The sequence below is a fragment of the Oncorhynchus keta genome, chromosome 14 (genome assembly GCF_023373465.1).
Source record: "Oncorhynchus keta strain PuntledgeMale-10-30-2019 chromosome 14, Oket_V2, whole genome shotgun sequence".
Lineage (NCBI taxonomy): Eukaryota > Metazoa > Chordata > Actinopteri > Salmoniformes > Salmonidae > Oncorhynchus > Oncorhynchus keta.
In genome coordinates this window covers 72,066,575-72,081,491 of record NC_068434.1, presented here as the reverse complement: position 1 = coordinate 72,081,491, position 14,917 = coordinate 72,066,575, and the positions used below count along the sequence as shown (strand labels likewise).

The 14,917-nt window shown below is 44.2% G+C and overlaps 1 protein-coding gene across 1 annotated transcript in view; it reads left to right on the top strand.

Moving 5' to 3' along the window:
* The first annotated feature begins 364 nt into the window (after nt 1–364).
* Nucleotides 365–14,917, top strand: part of LOC118394179 (chromodomain Y-like protein 2) — a 49,308-nt gene continuing 34,755 nt past the window's right edge. The window contains exon 1 of the mRNA XM_052462449.1: nt 365–953. Within this exon, the coding sequence (XP_052318409.1) occupies nt 930–953 (24 nt within the window). The 5' untranslated portion in view covers nt 365–929. The remainder of the gene's footprint in view (nt 954–14,917) is intronic.

Genomic DNA, 14,917 nt, shown 5'->3' with positions numbered 1-14,917 from the left:
GCAACAGGTTCTGAAGGATTATGTTTTAAAATAAAATAAAACAAATGTGAGTCCACACTATGTCAGTATTGAAAAAGCAGTGACAATCTTATTCTTAATTAAATTAATAACCAGTTGAGTTTAGCCACCAACTAAAACACGAAGGTATTCAGAGGAGCAGGACTATTTTATTAAGCATTTAATTTACACCTGGTGAGTAAATGTAACCCATTCATTATTGGAAAAGTAGGTCTATCTCATTTAGGGTAAATACATGTTAACAACTATGTTATTACATGGAGAACAGTCATTACAGTGAGTGTCAGGGTCATCGTGTCATTTTAACATTTAATGTGAAAAATTGCAGTAAAATGGAAGAGGACAATATGTTTACTACAATGTGCAATGACAGTTCTCTAATCAAATGTACTACATCGCATACATCACAATAACACATGTGCTAGGTGAAATTGATTATAAAACCAATTAGTTCTGCAAATGATCGTCTCAATTCAACTGGACAGAGAGGAAAGGAAAGCAAATTGGACTCATCATTTGGTGTCCCTCAACAGTAGACGTCTATTCATCAGCCATTTGGTTCATGGAGATTGGGCTACCTCTACAGCGCGGACAGCGCTGGGGGCTGGAGCGCATTTCGCACATGATTACGTTCATACGTTGACTAATTTCAGTCATCCACTCGGCACTGAATAAACAGCACCGCCCCAATCTCCCCTTGGTTGTTTGTTTTAAGTGAAGAGCGATCCATCGCAGAGCGCCGGGCTCGATTGACACTGTCTGATGATCTGCTACTGCGGCTGGCTCAGAATAACAAGGCTGCTTGCTAATACCCGTCTATCGGGGCTTTCGCCAAAACACCGAGCGAATAGGATCCAAAAAAGCCAACAAGGCAAGCAAGAACGCCGCGCCGCCGAAGTCCGCACCACAGGATGGCTTCGGGAGACCTTTACGAGGTACTGTGAAACCATGTCTAAGCGACATACTCTGTAGTATTGACGAATACTGGAATTAGGAAGTAAGGGGAGGTCCTCGTTTATGGTGAAAAAACGAAGTCCTAAACCCTTTAACAGGCGTAACTAACCAACCCTCTCGAGAAGATGAGGCTCGTCTTTTTTTCGATGTGCCTCGGCGACTTTTGTTTGGGGTGAATTGTATAGAGTTGTAAGTGTTCGAGTTCGCGATAAGATCATAAAATATAAACTCCCTATCGGTCGCGCTAGTGGAAAGTAATGATAAAGTGACAAGAGCACTAAACGTACACGGCGAATTGCTCCAGACTGGTGATGGTTAGGATGGTGCGCATGCCAGAGGATAGGCAATGTATTATTAGCCTAGCAAACATTTAGTGGAGGTGACAACAATGTAGTGGAGAAGCTTCGATGGAGTTATTGTGGTTTAACTAGATGATGGATGTGTCGTGCCAGAATGTGCGCCTCAACAATTCCGGGGCGAAAAGTTTGCTAAATGTTGGGTGATGGATGGATGGAATAGCCTAGAAGGTCTCGATGATTACGCGCACATCCCACTGGCCACATACGTCAGTTCAACGTCTAGTTTTGATTTAGGCCTAGATTTGGTTGATTTTTCAACTAACGTGAATTCAACGTAAAATCAATGACATTGTGCATTTTTTTTGTTGGATTTAGGTTCAATTTGGGCGAAAAAAGATGCCCTTATGTTGATTACTTTTTGCAAATCCAGTTTTCCACGTTGATTCCAACGTCATCACATTGCTTTTGGGGGTGAAATTATGTGGAAATATCGTTTATTCAACCAGTTTTGGCCCAATGGGGGTGGCATGACTTATGGTGATAGATTGACCAAGATGTTGGCAGCAATAAATAGTGTTCCATGCTTGTATTGTGCTTATTGTAGGCCTATTGTTGACAACGTTGCTGACTCCAACTCTTCTTTATTGGAGGAGTGATGTCATGCGACCATGTTTCACTTTCTTTTCACGGTGGCCTATACCAGTTGCACTACAAGGTCATAAACTAGTTGGATTGCCTGGTCATCACCAGATAGGTAAATAAGTTGCCTTGTACTTGACCTATTGTGTGGCACGTCACCATCAACTGTTGACCAGGTTGACATTAGTGCTTGTAGCTGTGAGCTATTTCCTGCTGTTTGTTGTCATAACTAAAATGTGTGCTTTCCTCTGATTTATTGGCTAGGAATTCTCTGTTACATTGTTTCACTATTGCTTTGAGAAATGGTCAGTTAAATGTCTTCTGAAATGATCCCCGTCTGACTGTTTTTCTTAGGCTGTAGTGATTGATTAGAATTCTTATTCATTACATTTGAGTCATTTAGCAGACGCTCTTATCCAGAGGGACTTAACAGGAGTGAGTGAATACATTTTCATACTGACCCCCCTTGGGAATTGAACCCACAACCCTGGTGTAGCAACCGCCATGCTCTACCAGTTGAGCCATTAGTAATAACAAGTCATTTTTAGTCATTAGGAATAACATTGTCATAAGGCCTACATTTCCTGTGTTTGCTGACATAGTTGGAAAATGTGCATATCCACTTTCCACCAAATACTCCTCTTCAGGCGTTTGAATCCATATTCATTTTAATTGTTGCACCGTAAACAGTTGACCTTAAAAAAACAATGCAGTAATGAGAAATGCACTTATATGATGGGAGGTCTGTTGGTCTATATAACCTAACAAGCCCTGGTCACATTTCATATGGCATATTAATTGGCTACAACGTAAATAAAACGGTGGCGAATCACTTACTGAAATTGACAGTCAGCACATGTTCCTTCTGGAAGTGCCTTTTTTGCACATAGATCTGTGTATTCCAGTAAGCGAGGTGAACTGGTTCAATCACGTGGTAATACAAGTATGAGAGGAAGACTTCACTATCAATAGTGTCCCTCTGTATGGCTCATGAATTGTATTCAGGAAATGTAGGCCTGTACGTGTTACACGTGAAGGTGTGTTTAGGCTACCTAACAAACTGTAGGACTATGATACACTTAGTTTAGAAGCATTAAGAAGCGATGATGTGCTGAAGAGGAATTTCAACTGGAGTTTTTACTTTCCAATTAGAAACTGCAACATCTAGGCCTATACACCCAGTTAAATGCCATGTAAGTTGAATCAAAATGATCTGAATCGAATTTGAAACATTGAAGAGCTCAGAATTATTGATATTTCAAGATCATGTCTCAACTTAATTTCACAAAGTTTTCAGAGGAATATCTTTGAAATATGATAGGCCTATGATTGTACAATTATGCTACTTTCTTATGCACATTCACTCAAACATTAATCTCTCAGTTTCTCTCTGCTTCTCTTTCTGCTTCTCTCTGTCCACCCCCCCACACTCTCTCACTCGCTCTCTCGCTCTCACACACAAACACTCATTTTATGTTCTCCCTCTCCTTATCTCATATTGATTGAGATGGTCTGGTTTATTCAAGTGGCCACCTACACTAGATGCTTCAATGTCTCAGAACACCTGCAGTTCTGCTAAATCCTCTGTTGTGTGACTGAGCAGCAGTAATCCTATGGATTAGCAATAGATAGGCTATATTTAGGAGTTTGTGTTATGTTATCAAGAAATGCATGATATGATGTGGGAAAATATGAATATTCTGTTATAGAAATAAATCATATTTGTACGCCTCCAGAAAATGTCATGGAAGTGGTCATGGAGTGAGCTAAATTAGAACCTTTTGATTAGTCAACAAGTGATATAAATATTGTTCAACATGATGAGCTGTCAAGATGCAGCTGAAATAATCATCAGTTCATTATTCTCTTCATTCAAAATTCATAAAGTAATCAAGTTGTTAACCATCTACATGCATCCTTTATCAGCACAACACACGACCACAAGTTCTCGCTCAAAACAAAAGTAGTTCCAACTGGCCATTGGGAGCAGTGGAGAGAGACTGGAGGAAACAGGTTGACCTCGCAGGGGGAAACGCGGGCCATGAGGGCAATAAACTATGCATTGCATGGGCGATACACAGCACTTAATGGGTTGCCAAATACACTGAAGCTGTCTCGGAGACAGTATACTCACAATGTGTTCTTTGAGTCTTCAAGCCCATTGCGTAATTTGAGATTTGGCTTCTTTAATGAATTCGGTGTTCACCAACAAACATAAATGTCAATTTAATTGTAGAAGGACTAAATGAACCCCTATGACACCCGATAAACTGCAGTACTCAGCCCTGGAATACCTCCGTGTGTTCCTGCTATACCCAGGCTCTGGGTACTGTGAACAGGATGCTCAGGATAGGCATCTCCCGCTCCTCTGATTCCCTGCCAGCTCATAGTCATGTATTGTGTGTGTTGTTGAACCCCTCCAACCCACTCCCCCTGTCTGTTTTACTAACCTCAGGAAGGAGAGTGTTTTCTCTCTCTGAAGTCGGCTTTGATCTGGTTAGTGTGACAGTGCGCGGGGCGGTAAGCATCATAATCGTCTCTTCATGACACCCCTGCTGCTCGCCCATCTTAGGTTGTTAAGTCATACTAATGTGCACAGCACCTCGGGTGGCAGGAGCATTCGTCACTGCTGGAGCTCAAAGCTCCACATCCACACCTAAACCCTTTAACATTAAACATTCTCCTGATAGCCTAGTTGGAATGCAGAGGGAATAGAGGTGTGTGTGTGTATTTCTTTTTTCTTTCTCGTGTTTATGTCCACTTGTGTCATGATCGTTTAGAGATCGATTGGACCAAGGTGCAGCGTGGTAGGCGTACATTTTACTTTAATTTAAAATGATACCGAAAAAACAAAATACAAAAAACGAACAACGTTACATGCAGTGCAGAAAGCAACTACACACAAGCAAGATCCCACAACTAAAGGTGGAAAAAGGCTGCCTAAGTATGATCCCCAATCAGAGACGATAGACAGCTGCCTCTGATTGGGAACCATCCCCAGCCAACAAAGAAATAGAAAAACTAGAATGCCCACCCAGATCACACCCCGACCTAACCAAATAGAGAAATAAAAAGGCTCTCTAAGGTCAGGGCGTGACAACTTGTCTGCAAATGTGCATGTAATCAGTGTTTCTTGGCTTGTGACTCCTATTGAATAGTTGGTGAACAGGCATACAGAAATAATCAATTTGGAAGTAAGAACCCAGCAGGGTGACATGTCAGGTCCGGCCACTAACAATGGCCCTTATGTCAGAGTGAGAAAGAGGATGTTACGGTCTCATTACACCAGCCCAACTGTGTGTGTGTGTCTGTGTATATGCATGCACGGGTGTGTGTGTGTGCGCTACTGAGATTGAATGTCTGCCCCCTGCTGATTGTCCCCCTTGGGGGTGGTCATTGTCAGAAGGAGCAGACTGGCCAGGGCCACCATGGCGCTGAAAGAAGCTGTGCTGTGAAGACTCTCCACAGCACAAGTCTCTTTAGTATATCTCCTCTCTCTCTGGTAATGAGCAAGCTAGGCACAGACCACCATTCAGGCTCAATATGATACACTGTGTGCAGTGCATTTGGAAAGTATTCAGACCCCTTCACTATTTCCACATTTTGGTACGTTACAATAACAATATAGTAAACAATAAACAAGCCAATAACACAAATTAATGACACAGTAGAAAAAAGAAAGTCTATATACAGTGTGTGCAAAAGGAATGAGGAGGTAGGCAATAAATAGGCAATAGGAGTGAATAATTACAATTTAACAGATTAACACTGGAATGATACATGAGCAGATGATGATGTGCAAGTAGAGATAATGGTGTGCAAAAGAGCAGAAATGTAAATAAATAACAGTATGGTTACGAGGTAGATGGTCTATGTACAGCTGCAGCGATCGGTTAGCTGATCAGATAGTTGATGTTTAAAGTTGATGAGGGAAATAAAAGTCTCTAACTTCAGTGATTTTTGCAATTCGTTCCAGTCACTGGCAGCAGAGAACTGGAAGGAAAGGCAGCCAAATGAGGTGTTGGCTTTGGGGATGATCTGTGAGATATACCTGAAGGAACGTGTGCTACGGGTGAGTGTTGTTATCGTGACCAGTGAACTGAGATAAGGCGGAGCTTTACCTAGCATAGACTTATAGATGACTTGGAGCCAGTGGGTCTGGTGACGAATATGTAGCGAGGGCCAGCCGACTAGAGCATACAGGTCGCAGTGGTGGGTTGTATAAGGTGATTTGGTATGAAAACGGATGGAACTGTGATAGACTGCATCCAGTTTGCTGAGTAGAGTGTTGGAAGCTTTTTTGTAGATGACATCGCCAAAGTCGAGGATCGGTAGGATAGTCAGTTTCACTAGGGTAAGTTTGGCGGCGTGAGTGAAGGAGGCTTTGTTGCGAAATAGAAAGCCGATTCTAGATTTGATTTTTGATTGGAGATGTTTAATATGAGTCTGGAAGGAGAGTTTACAGTCTAGCCAGACTCCTAGATATTTATAGTTGTCCACATATTCTAGGTCGGAACCGTCCAGGGTGGTGATGCTGGTCGAGCGGGCGGGGTGCGGGCAGCGAACAGTTAAAGCATGCATTTGGTTTTACTTGTATTTAAGAGCAGTTGGAGGCCACGGAAGGAGTGTTGTATGGCATTGAAGCTCGTTTGGAGGTTAGTTAGCCCAGTGTCCAAGGAAGGGCCAGAAGTATACAGAATGGTGTCGTCTGTGTAGAGGTGGACCAGGGAATCGCCCTCAGCAAGAGTTACATCATTGATATATACAGAGAAAAGAGTCGGCCTGAGAATTTAACCCTGTGGTATCCCCATAGACTGCAACATGCCCTCCGATTTGACACACTGAACTCTGCAAAGTAGTTGGTGAACCAGGCGGGGCAGTCATTAGAAAAAACCAAGGCTATTGAGTCTGCCGATAAGAATATGGTGATTGACAGAAGACGGCTGCACAGTACTGTCTTTTATCGATGGCGGTTATGATATCGTTTAGTACCTTGAGCATGGCTGAGGTGCACCCGCGACCGGCTCGGAAGCCAGATTGCACAGCGGAGAAGGTACTGTGGGATTCGAAATGGTCAGTGATCTGTTTATTAACTTGGCTTTCGAAGACTTTAAATAGGCAGGGCAGGATGGATATAGGTATGTAACAGTTTGGGTCTAGGGTGTCACCCCCTTTGAAGAGGGGGATGACCGCGGCAGCTTTCCAATCTTTAGGGATCACGGACGATACGAGAGGTTGGACAGGATGGTAATAAGGGTTGCAACAATGGCGGTGGATAGTTTTAGAAAGAGAAGGTCCAGATTGTCTAGCCCGGCTGATTTGTACGGGTCCAGGTTTTGCAGCTCTTTCAGAACATCTGCTATCTGGATTTGGGTGAAGGAGAAGCTGGGGAGGCTTGGGCGAGTAGCTGGCCGGGGTTGGAGTAGCCAGGAGGAAGGCATGACCAGCCGTTGAGAAATGCTTATTGAAATTTTGATTGTCATGGATTTATCAGAGGTGACCGTGTTACCTCGCCTCAGTGCAGCTGGGAGGAGGTGCTCTTGTTCTCCATGGACTTTACAGTGTCCCAAAACTTTTTGGAGTTAGAGCTACAGGATGTGAATTCCTTCTTGAAAAAGCTAGCCTTTGCTTTCCTGACTGACTGCGTGTATTGGTTCCTGACATCCCTGAACAGTTGTATATCGTGGTGACTATTCGGGGCTATTGCAGTCCGCCACAGGATGTTTTTGTGCTGGTCAAGGACAGTCAGGTCTGGAGTGAACCAATGGCTATATCTGTTCTTAGTACTGCATTTTTTGAACAGGGCATTCTTATCTAAGATGGTGAGGAAATTACTTTTAAAGAATGACCAGGCATCCTCAACTGACGGGATGAGGTCAATATCCTTCCAGGATACCCGGGCCAGGTCGATTAGAAAGGCCTGCTCGCAGAAGCGTTTTAGGGAGTGTTTGACAGTGATGAGGGGTGGTCGTTTGACCTCGGATAAAGGCAATGAGGCAGTGATCACTGAGATCCTGATTTGAAAACAGAGGAGGTATATTTGGAGGGCAAGATGGTCAGGATAATGTATATGAGGGTGCCCATGTTTATAGATTTAGGGTTGTACCTGGTGGGTTCCTTGATGATTTGTGTGAGATTGAGGGCATCTAGCTTAGATTGTAGGACTGCCGGGGTGTTAAGCATATCCCAGTTTTGGTCACCTAACAGAACAAACTCTGAAGCTAGATGGGGGGCGATCAATTTACAAATTATGTCCAGAGCACAGCTGGGAGCGGAGGGGGTCGATAGCAGGCTGCAGCAGTGAGCGACTTATTTCTTGAGAGGTTCATTTTTAAAATTAGAAGTTCAAACTGTTTGGGTATAGACCTGGAAAGTATGACAACTTTGCAGGCTATCTCTGCAGTAGATCGCAACTCCTCCCCCTTTGGCAGTTCTATCTTGATGGAAAATGTTTTAGCTGGGTATGGAAATCTCACAATTGTTGGTGGCCTTCCAAATCCAGGATTCAGACACGGCAAAGACATCAGGGTTGGCGGAGTGTGCTAAAGCAGTGAGTAAAACAAACATAGGGAGGAGGCTTCTGATGTTGACATAAATGAAACCAAGGCTTTTTCAATCACAGAAGTCAACAAATGAGGGTGCCTGGGGACATGCAGGGCCTGGGTTTACCTCCACATCACCCGAGGAACAGATGAGGAGTAGGATGAGGGTACGGCTAAAGGCTGTCAAAACTGGTCGCCTAGAGCGTTGTGGATAAAGAATAAAAGGAGCAGATTTCTGGGCGTGGTAGAATAGATTCAGGGCATAATGTGCAGACGGGTATGGTGGGGTGCGGGTACAGCGAAGGGAAGCCCAGGAACTGAGTGATGATAAGAGAGGTTGTATCTCTGGATAAGCTGGTTATAATGGGTGAGGTCACCGCATGTGTGGGAGGTGGGACAAAGGAGGTATCAGAGGTATAATGAGTGGAACTAGGGGCTCCGCAGTAAACTAAAACAATGATAACTAACCTAAACAACAGTATATAAGGCATATTGACATATGAGAGAGACACAAAGTAATCACAGGTGTTGATTTGGAGAGCTAACTAAGACCACAATGGGTGAGACAATCAGCTAAAAACAACAAAAGGTAAAATGGCGATGACTGGGCAGAGAGGGTCGGTTAACTACACACAGGGCCTGAGTTCGAGGCTGGGGCCGACAGATAAAAATGTTGTTTGTTTATTTATTTGTAAAAAAAACACACAAAAAACAGAATGGAGTACCGTGATTAATGGACAGTCCAGCGGGCATCAGCTATGTTGCCACGGGATCATAAGGTCCAGGGGGCAGCATTAGAAGGAACAGGGGAGCCGCGGAGTAGTCGCTATCACGCGGGTGACACAGCGTTTATAGCGTCTGCTCTGACTGAGGCCGATTGAAGGCACAGCAGATGGAGTATTCGTCGGCAGACCTGTTGTGGTGGTGGGGCGGCGTGTCGACTAAGTAGGCCGGGAGGTGGGCCTCAGGGATAGCGTCGATACTGGGTAACTTGGTGGGTGCTAGCTAGCTGTGAAGATCAGAAGAATGGTCCAGGGATTACGGCAGGAATCCGGCGTTGTAGTGGAGAGACAGTCCGTTACTGGTAGGCTCGCGAGTATTATCCAAGCTAAAAAAAAGGGGTCAAGGCCGCTAGCAGTGGCTAAATAGCTTGTAACTAATTAGCTGGTTAGCTTCTGATGGCTAGGTGGTTCTTGCTATAAGGTTTAAATATGAAAAATAATAGCGGTTCTGTATCACATTGGGTGAGGCAGGTTACCAGAAGGTATAATTGAACTAAAATGGAGAAGAGATTGAAAATAAAATTGAAATATATTTTAAAAAAGACGAAAAATACAAAAGTGCACGAGAGGACGAACAAAACACGTCTGCACTGCTACACCATCTTGGAGAATGAGTATAAGTATTCAGACTCTTTATTATGAGACTCAAAATTGAGCTCAGGTGCATCCTGTTTCCATTGATCATCCTTCAGATGTTTCTACAGCTTGATTGGAGTCCACCTGTGGTAAATTCAATTGATTGGACATGATTTGGAAAGGCACACACCTGTCTATATAAGGTCCTACAGTTGACAGTGCATGGCAGAGCAAAAATAACAAGCCATGAGGTCGAAGAAATTGTCCGTAGAGCTCTGAGACAGAATTGTGTCGAGCCACAGATCTGGGAAAGGGTTGAAGGTACTCAAGAACACAGTGGCCTCCATCATTCTTAAATGGAAGAAGTTTGGAACCACCAAGACAATTTCTAGAGCTGGCCATCTGGACAAACTGAGCAATCGGGGGAGAAGGGCCTTGGTCAAGGAGGTGACCAAGAACACAATGGCCACTCTGAAAAAGCTCACCTGTGGAGATGGTTGTCCTTCTGGAAGGTTTTCCCATCTGTGCAGCACTCTACCAATTAGGCCTTTATGGTACATTGGCCAGGCAGAAGACGCTCCTCAATAACACATGACAGTCCACTTGGAGTTTGCCAAATGGCACCTAAATTACTCTCAGACCATGAGAAACAAGATTCTCTGGTCTGATGAAACCAAGATTGAATTATTTGGCCTGAATGCCAAGTGTCACATCTGGAGGAAACCAGGCACAGCTCATCACCTGGCCAATACCATCCCTACGGTGAAGCATGGTGATGGCAGCATCATGCTATGGGGATGTTTTTCAGCAGCAGGGACTGGGAGACTAGTCAGGACCGAGGGAAAGATCCTTGATGAAAACCTGCTCCGGAGCACTCAGGACCTCCGACTGGGGCGAAGGTTCACCTTCCAACAGGACAACGACCCAAAGCACACAGCCAAGACAATGTAGGAGTGGTTTCGGGACAAGTCTCTGAATGTCCTTGAGTGGCCCAGCCAGCGCCCGGACTTGAACCTGATTGAATATTTCTGGAGAGACCTGAAAATAGCTCTGCAGAGCTTGAAATTATCTGCAGAGAAGAATGGGAGAAACTCTCCAAATGCAGGTGTGCCAAGGTTGTAGCATCATACCCAAGAATCAAGGCTGTAATCGCTGCTTAGGTGCTTCAAAAAAGTACAGAGTAAAGAGTTTGAATGCTTATGTAAATGTCATATTTCAGTTTTTTTATTGTAAATTTGCCAACATTTCAAAAAACTGTTTTTGCTTTGTCATTATGGGGTATGGTGTGTAGATGGGGGGGTTAATCCATTTTAAAACGCTGTAATGTAACAAATTGTGGAAAAAGTGGGTCTGAATACTTTCTGAATGCAGTGTAACTGTTATACACAGGCCAGCATAGTATCAATGTGGAGCGGCTCTGTATTTCTGTACCTGTTTCTCATCCCATCACTGTCTGGTAACGGGCAGATGGCCATTTGGGCTCAGTGTCTTCCTATGTGTTAATGGGCTTGCTGGGAGGCAGGCGACCATTCCGGCTTTCTGTGTGTGTGTGTGTGTTACACAGAGGTGTATGTCGCGTGGAGCTCTGCGCTGCACACTCTCTCCTGTGTGGGTGTGTTACACAGAGGTGTATGTCGTGTGGAGCTCTGCGCTGCTCACTCTCTCCTGTGTGGGTGTGTTACACAGAGGTGTATGTCGTGTGGAGCTCTGCGCTGCTCACTCTCTCCTGTGTGGGTGCAAATCACTACTTTTTGTTAACTCCTTTTTTTTAAAGGCATTTCATTAAACTCTCCTCTGTACACCTACACTGCCCCTCCCACCTTCGAAGGAAAGGAGAAAAGCATTTGAACTGGAGGCAGGCAGCTACATAACTAGTGGGGAGGGTAAAGTATAGTAGCCAGACTGATGTCTGCATGCTCCTTAGTGTGGGAGTCTGCTTGTCTTCCCACAGCATGTCATCCGCAGCATTGTGTATGAGACAACTAAACACCAAGGAAAGGCTGGGGCTAAATGTCAGGGCACTTCCATCTGGTACAAGGTTAACTGCTGAAGAAAAACAACTCTTGGCAAGATGTGAGGTTGTGTGACGAATGGAGGACTGGATCAAGAAATGGATTGCAGTATAAAACAGACTCTGTTCTCTATAAAACCGCCCTCTTTCCAATACTAATTTGGTTTCTATCTTTGTTGTACTGTCAGAGAACAACCTAGGTCAACAGTTCAAGTTAGAAGTTGACAATCAGTGTACTGTATATTAATTTGCACACTAAGAGCCCATCACAGATTATTGAAAGAGGACATCATAGATATCGAGTTGTCTAATAACACACTTGAATTCTACAGTGTGTGGCTTCCTAAATGTAATAATAAAGATTGCTTTTCTGCAGCATGTAATGCTGGCTATTGGAATAAAGCATGAATGGCTACAGAGAACCTCAGTGAGGTCCCTGAAGCATCAAGGTCTGCTGCTAGTGTCTCCAGTGCCATTGTCAACTGCCTCCATGAGAACAGGAGATCTAGAGGGAAGGTCCCTCCTGAGATGATGTGGTGGAGGGCGTGAGAGAGCTGCTGCCAACCAATTAGGCTTGTTTCTGTCTGCTTGGTCTCTGGGGGTGGACATGCAACAGACAAACAGAAGAACACCTGTACCACACGCACATCTATACACACATGAACATACTCCGAAAACAGAATGTTATACAGAATAATATCGACCACTGAAAGGGTCATGACCCATGATCCAGAGAACATAACCTTTATTATGCATCCGGGTGTCTGTGTGTAGAATGGAGAAAGCTCCCCCTTGACTATTTGTATTCTGTGGTCATTCATAATGGCTCTGTCAAATGTCATGCTCAACGTGTGTGTGTGTGTGTGTGTGTGTGTGTGTGTGTGTGTGTGTGTGTGTGTGTGTGTGTGTGTGTGTGTGTGACCATGAATATCCACAGTCATGTTTAAGGGTTGTCCATGATAACAGCTTACATGTCAGCCTATGGGTTCTTATCTCCTTCTCACAGTGGGTCCTACTGTATCTGCCACCAGCAGCACGTTACAAATGTACTTTTAGGAATCAACTAACCCCGGAAGCTGAGAGACATGCACTACATGACCAAAAGTATGTGGACACCTCCTTGTTGGACATCTCATTCCAGAATCATGGGCATTAACATGGAGTTGGTCCCTCCTTTGCTGCTATATCAGCCTCCACTCTTCTGGGACGGCTTTCCACTAGATGTTGGAACATTGCTGCAGGGACTTGCTTCCATTCAGCCACAAGCATTAGTGAGGCCGGGCACAGATGTTGGGCGATTAGGCCTGGCTTACAGTCAGCGTTACAATTCATCCCAAAGGTGTTCAATGGGGTTGAGGCCAGGGCTCTGTGCAGGCCAGTCAAGTTCTTGCACACTGATCTCGAGAAATAATTTCTGTATGGACCTCGCTTATGTACATGTGGGCATTGTCATGCTGAAACAGGAAAGGGCCTTCCCCAAACTGTTGCCACAAAGTTGGAGGCAAAGAATTGTCTAGAATTTCATTGTATGCTGTAGCGTTAAGATTTCCCTTCACTGGAACTAAGGGGCCTAGCCCGAACCATGAAAAACAGCCCTAGTCCATTATTCCTTCTCCACCAAACTTTATAGTTGGCACTATGCATTGGGGCAGGAAGCGTTCTCCCGGCATCAGCCAAACCCAGATTTGTCCATCAGACTGCCAGATGGTGAAGTGTGATTTATCACCCCAGAGACCAATAGCGGCGATCTTTACACTACTCCAGCCGACACTTGGCATTGCGCATGGTGATCTTAGGCTTGTGTGCGGCTACTCGGCCATGGAAACCCATTTCATGAAGCTCCCAACGAACAGTTATTGTGCTGACGTTGGTTCCAGAGGCAGTTTGGAACTCTGTAGTGAGTGTTGCAACTGAGGACAGACAATTTTTGCGAGCTGTGCGCTCCTGCACTTGCCAGTCCTGCTCTGTGAGCTTGTGTTGCCTACCACTTCACGGCTGAGCCGTTGTTGCTCTTAAACATTTTCCCTTCACAATAACAGCACTTACAGTTGACCTGGGCAGCTCTAGCAGGGCAGAAATCTGACAAACTGACTTGTTGGGAAAGGTGGCATCCTATAACCGTGCCACATTGAAAGTCACTGAGTTCTTCAGCAAGGCCATTCTTCTGCCAATGTTTGTCTATGCAGATTGCATGGCTGTGTGCTAGATTTTATACAACTGTCAACAACAGGTGTGTCTGAAATAGCCAAATCCACTCATTTGAAGAGGTGTCCGCACACATTTGCAGAAGTCTAAGAACTTCATGAAGTTATCTGTGCTAGAATATTCTGAGATGTTAGAGTAAAACCTATTTTTGAATGGATATGGGATATGCTGCCCTGACGTTCCCAGCTCTCTGGAGTTGGTACTATTGGCCGGCTTGAGTAGTGTTAATATAGAGTTTAGGAAGAAGTGCTTTGTGCTTCTGTATGTAGCTTATACTGTAAGTGTCTATATGGCAAAACCAAATTATTTGGTCAGCTTTGAAACAGATTCTTCCACTTCAGAGATCCTTCAGTTTAGTCAGGGGTGTGTGTCTGTCAGTCTGTATTTATGTGTGTACTATTCCACTGACATCTACTCTTTATCAGTACATTTGTGTTCCTCTGCCAGTCCTTCTGTGTTGGAGCCAGGATGGAATTGCTTCTATTGTTGTTCTTTCTGTTTGTGTGTGTGTTGTTCTTATTGAGTCTGTCTGTGTCAGTCTACACTTTAAGGTTTGGGATTTGTATTATTTGTGTATTCCAGATATAGTCGCTGAACATTGAATGCTTCCTCATTGGTAATGGTCTTGTTCAGTGCTGCCAAACATTGTCTCCATCATTACCAGCTCTCCTGAGTCTAATTATTGTGCATTTGACAATATGTCAAAAACACCCTGCCTGTCTGTTACACAATGGACAAACGAGACTGTAGTGGAGGCACTATAATCACCAATTTCATTTCATGTTTCTAAAACAATGAAATCTCTCAAGTGAATGAGAAAGTGCCCATTTCTTTCAGACAGCAGTTTGGAGTCACGCTTCTCACTTGTTTGTAGGCACGACATGGCTTTCA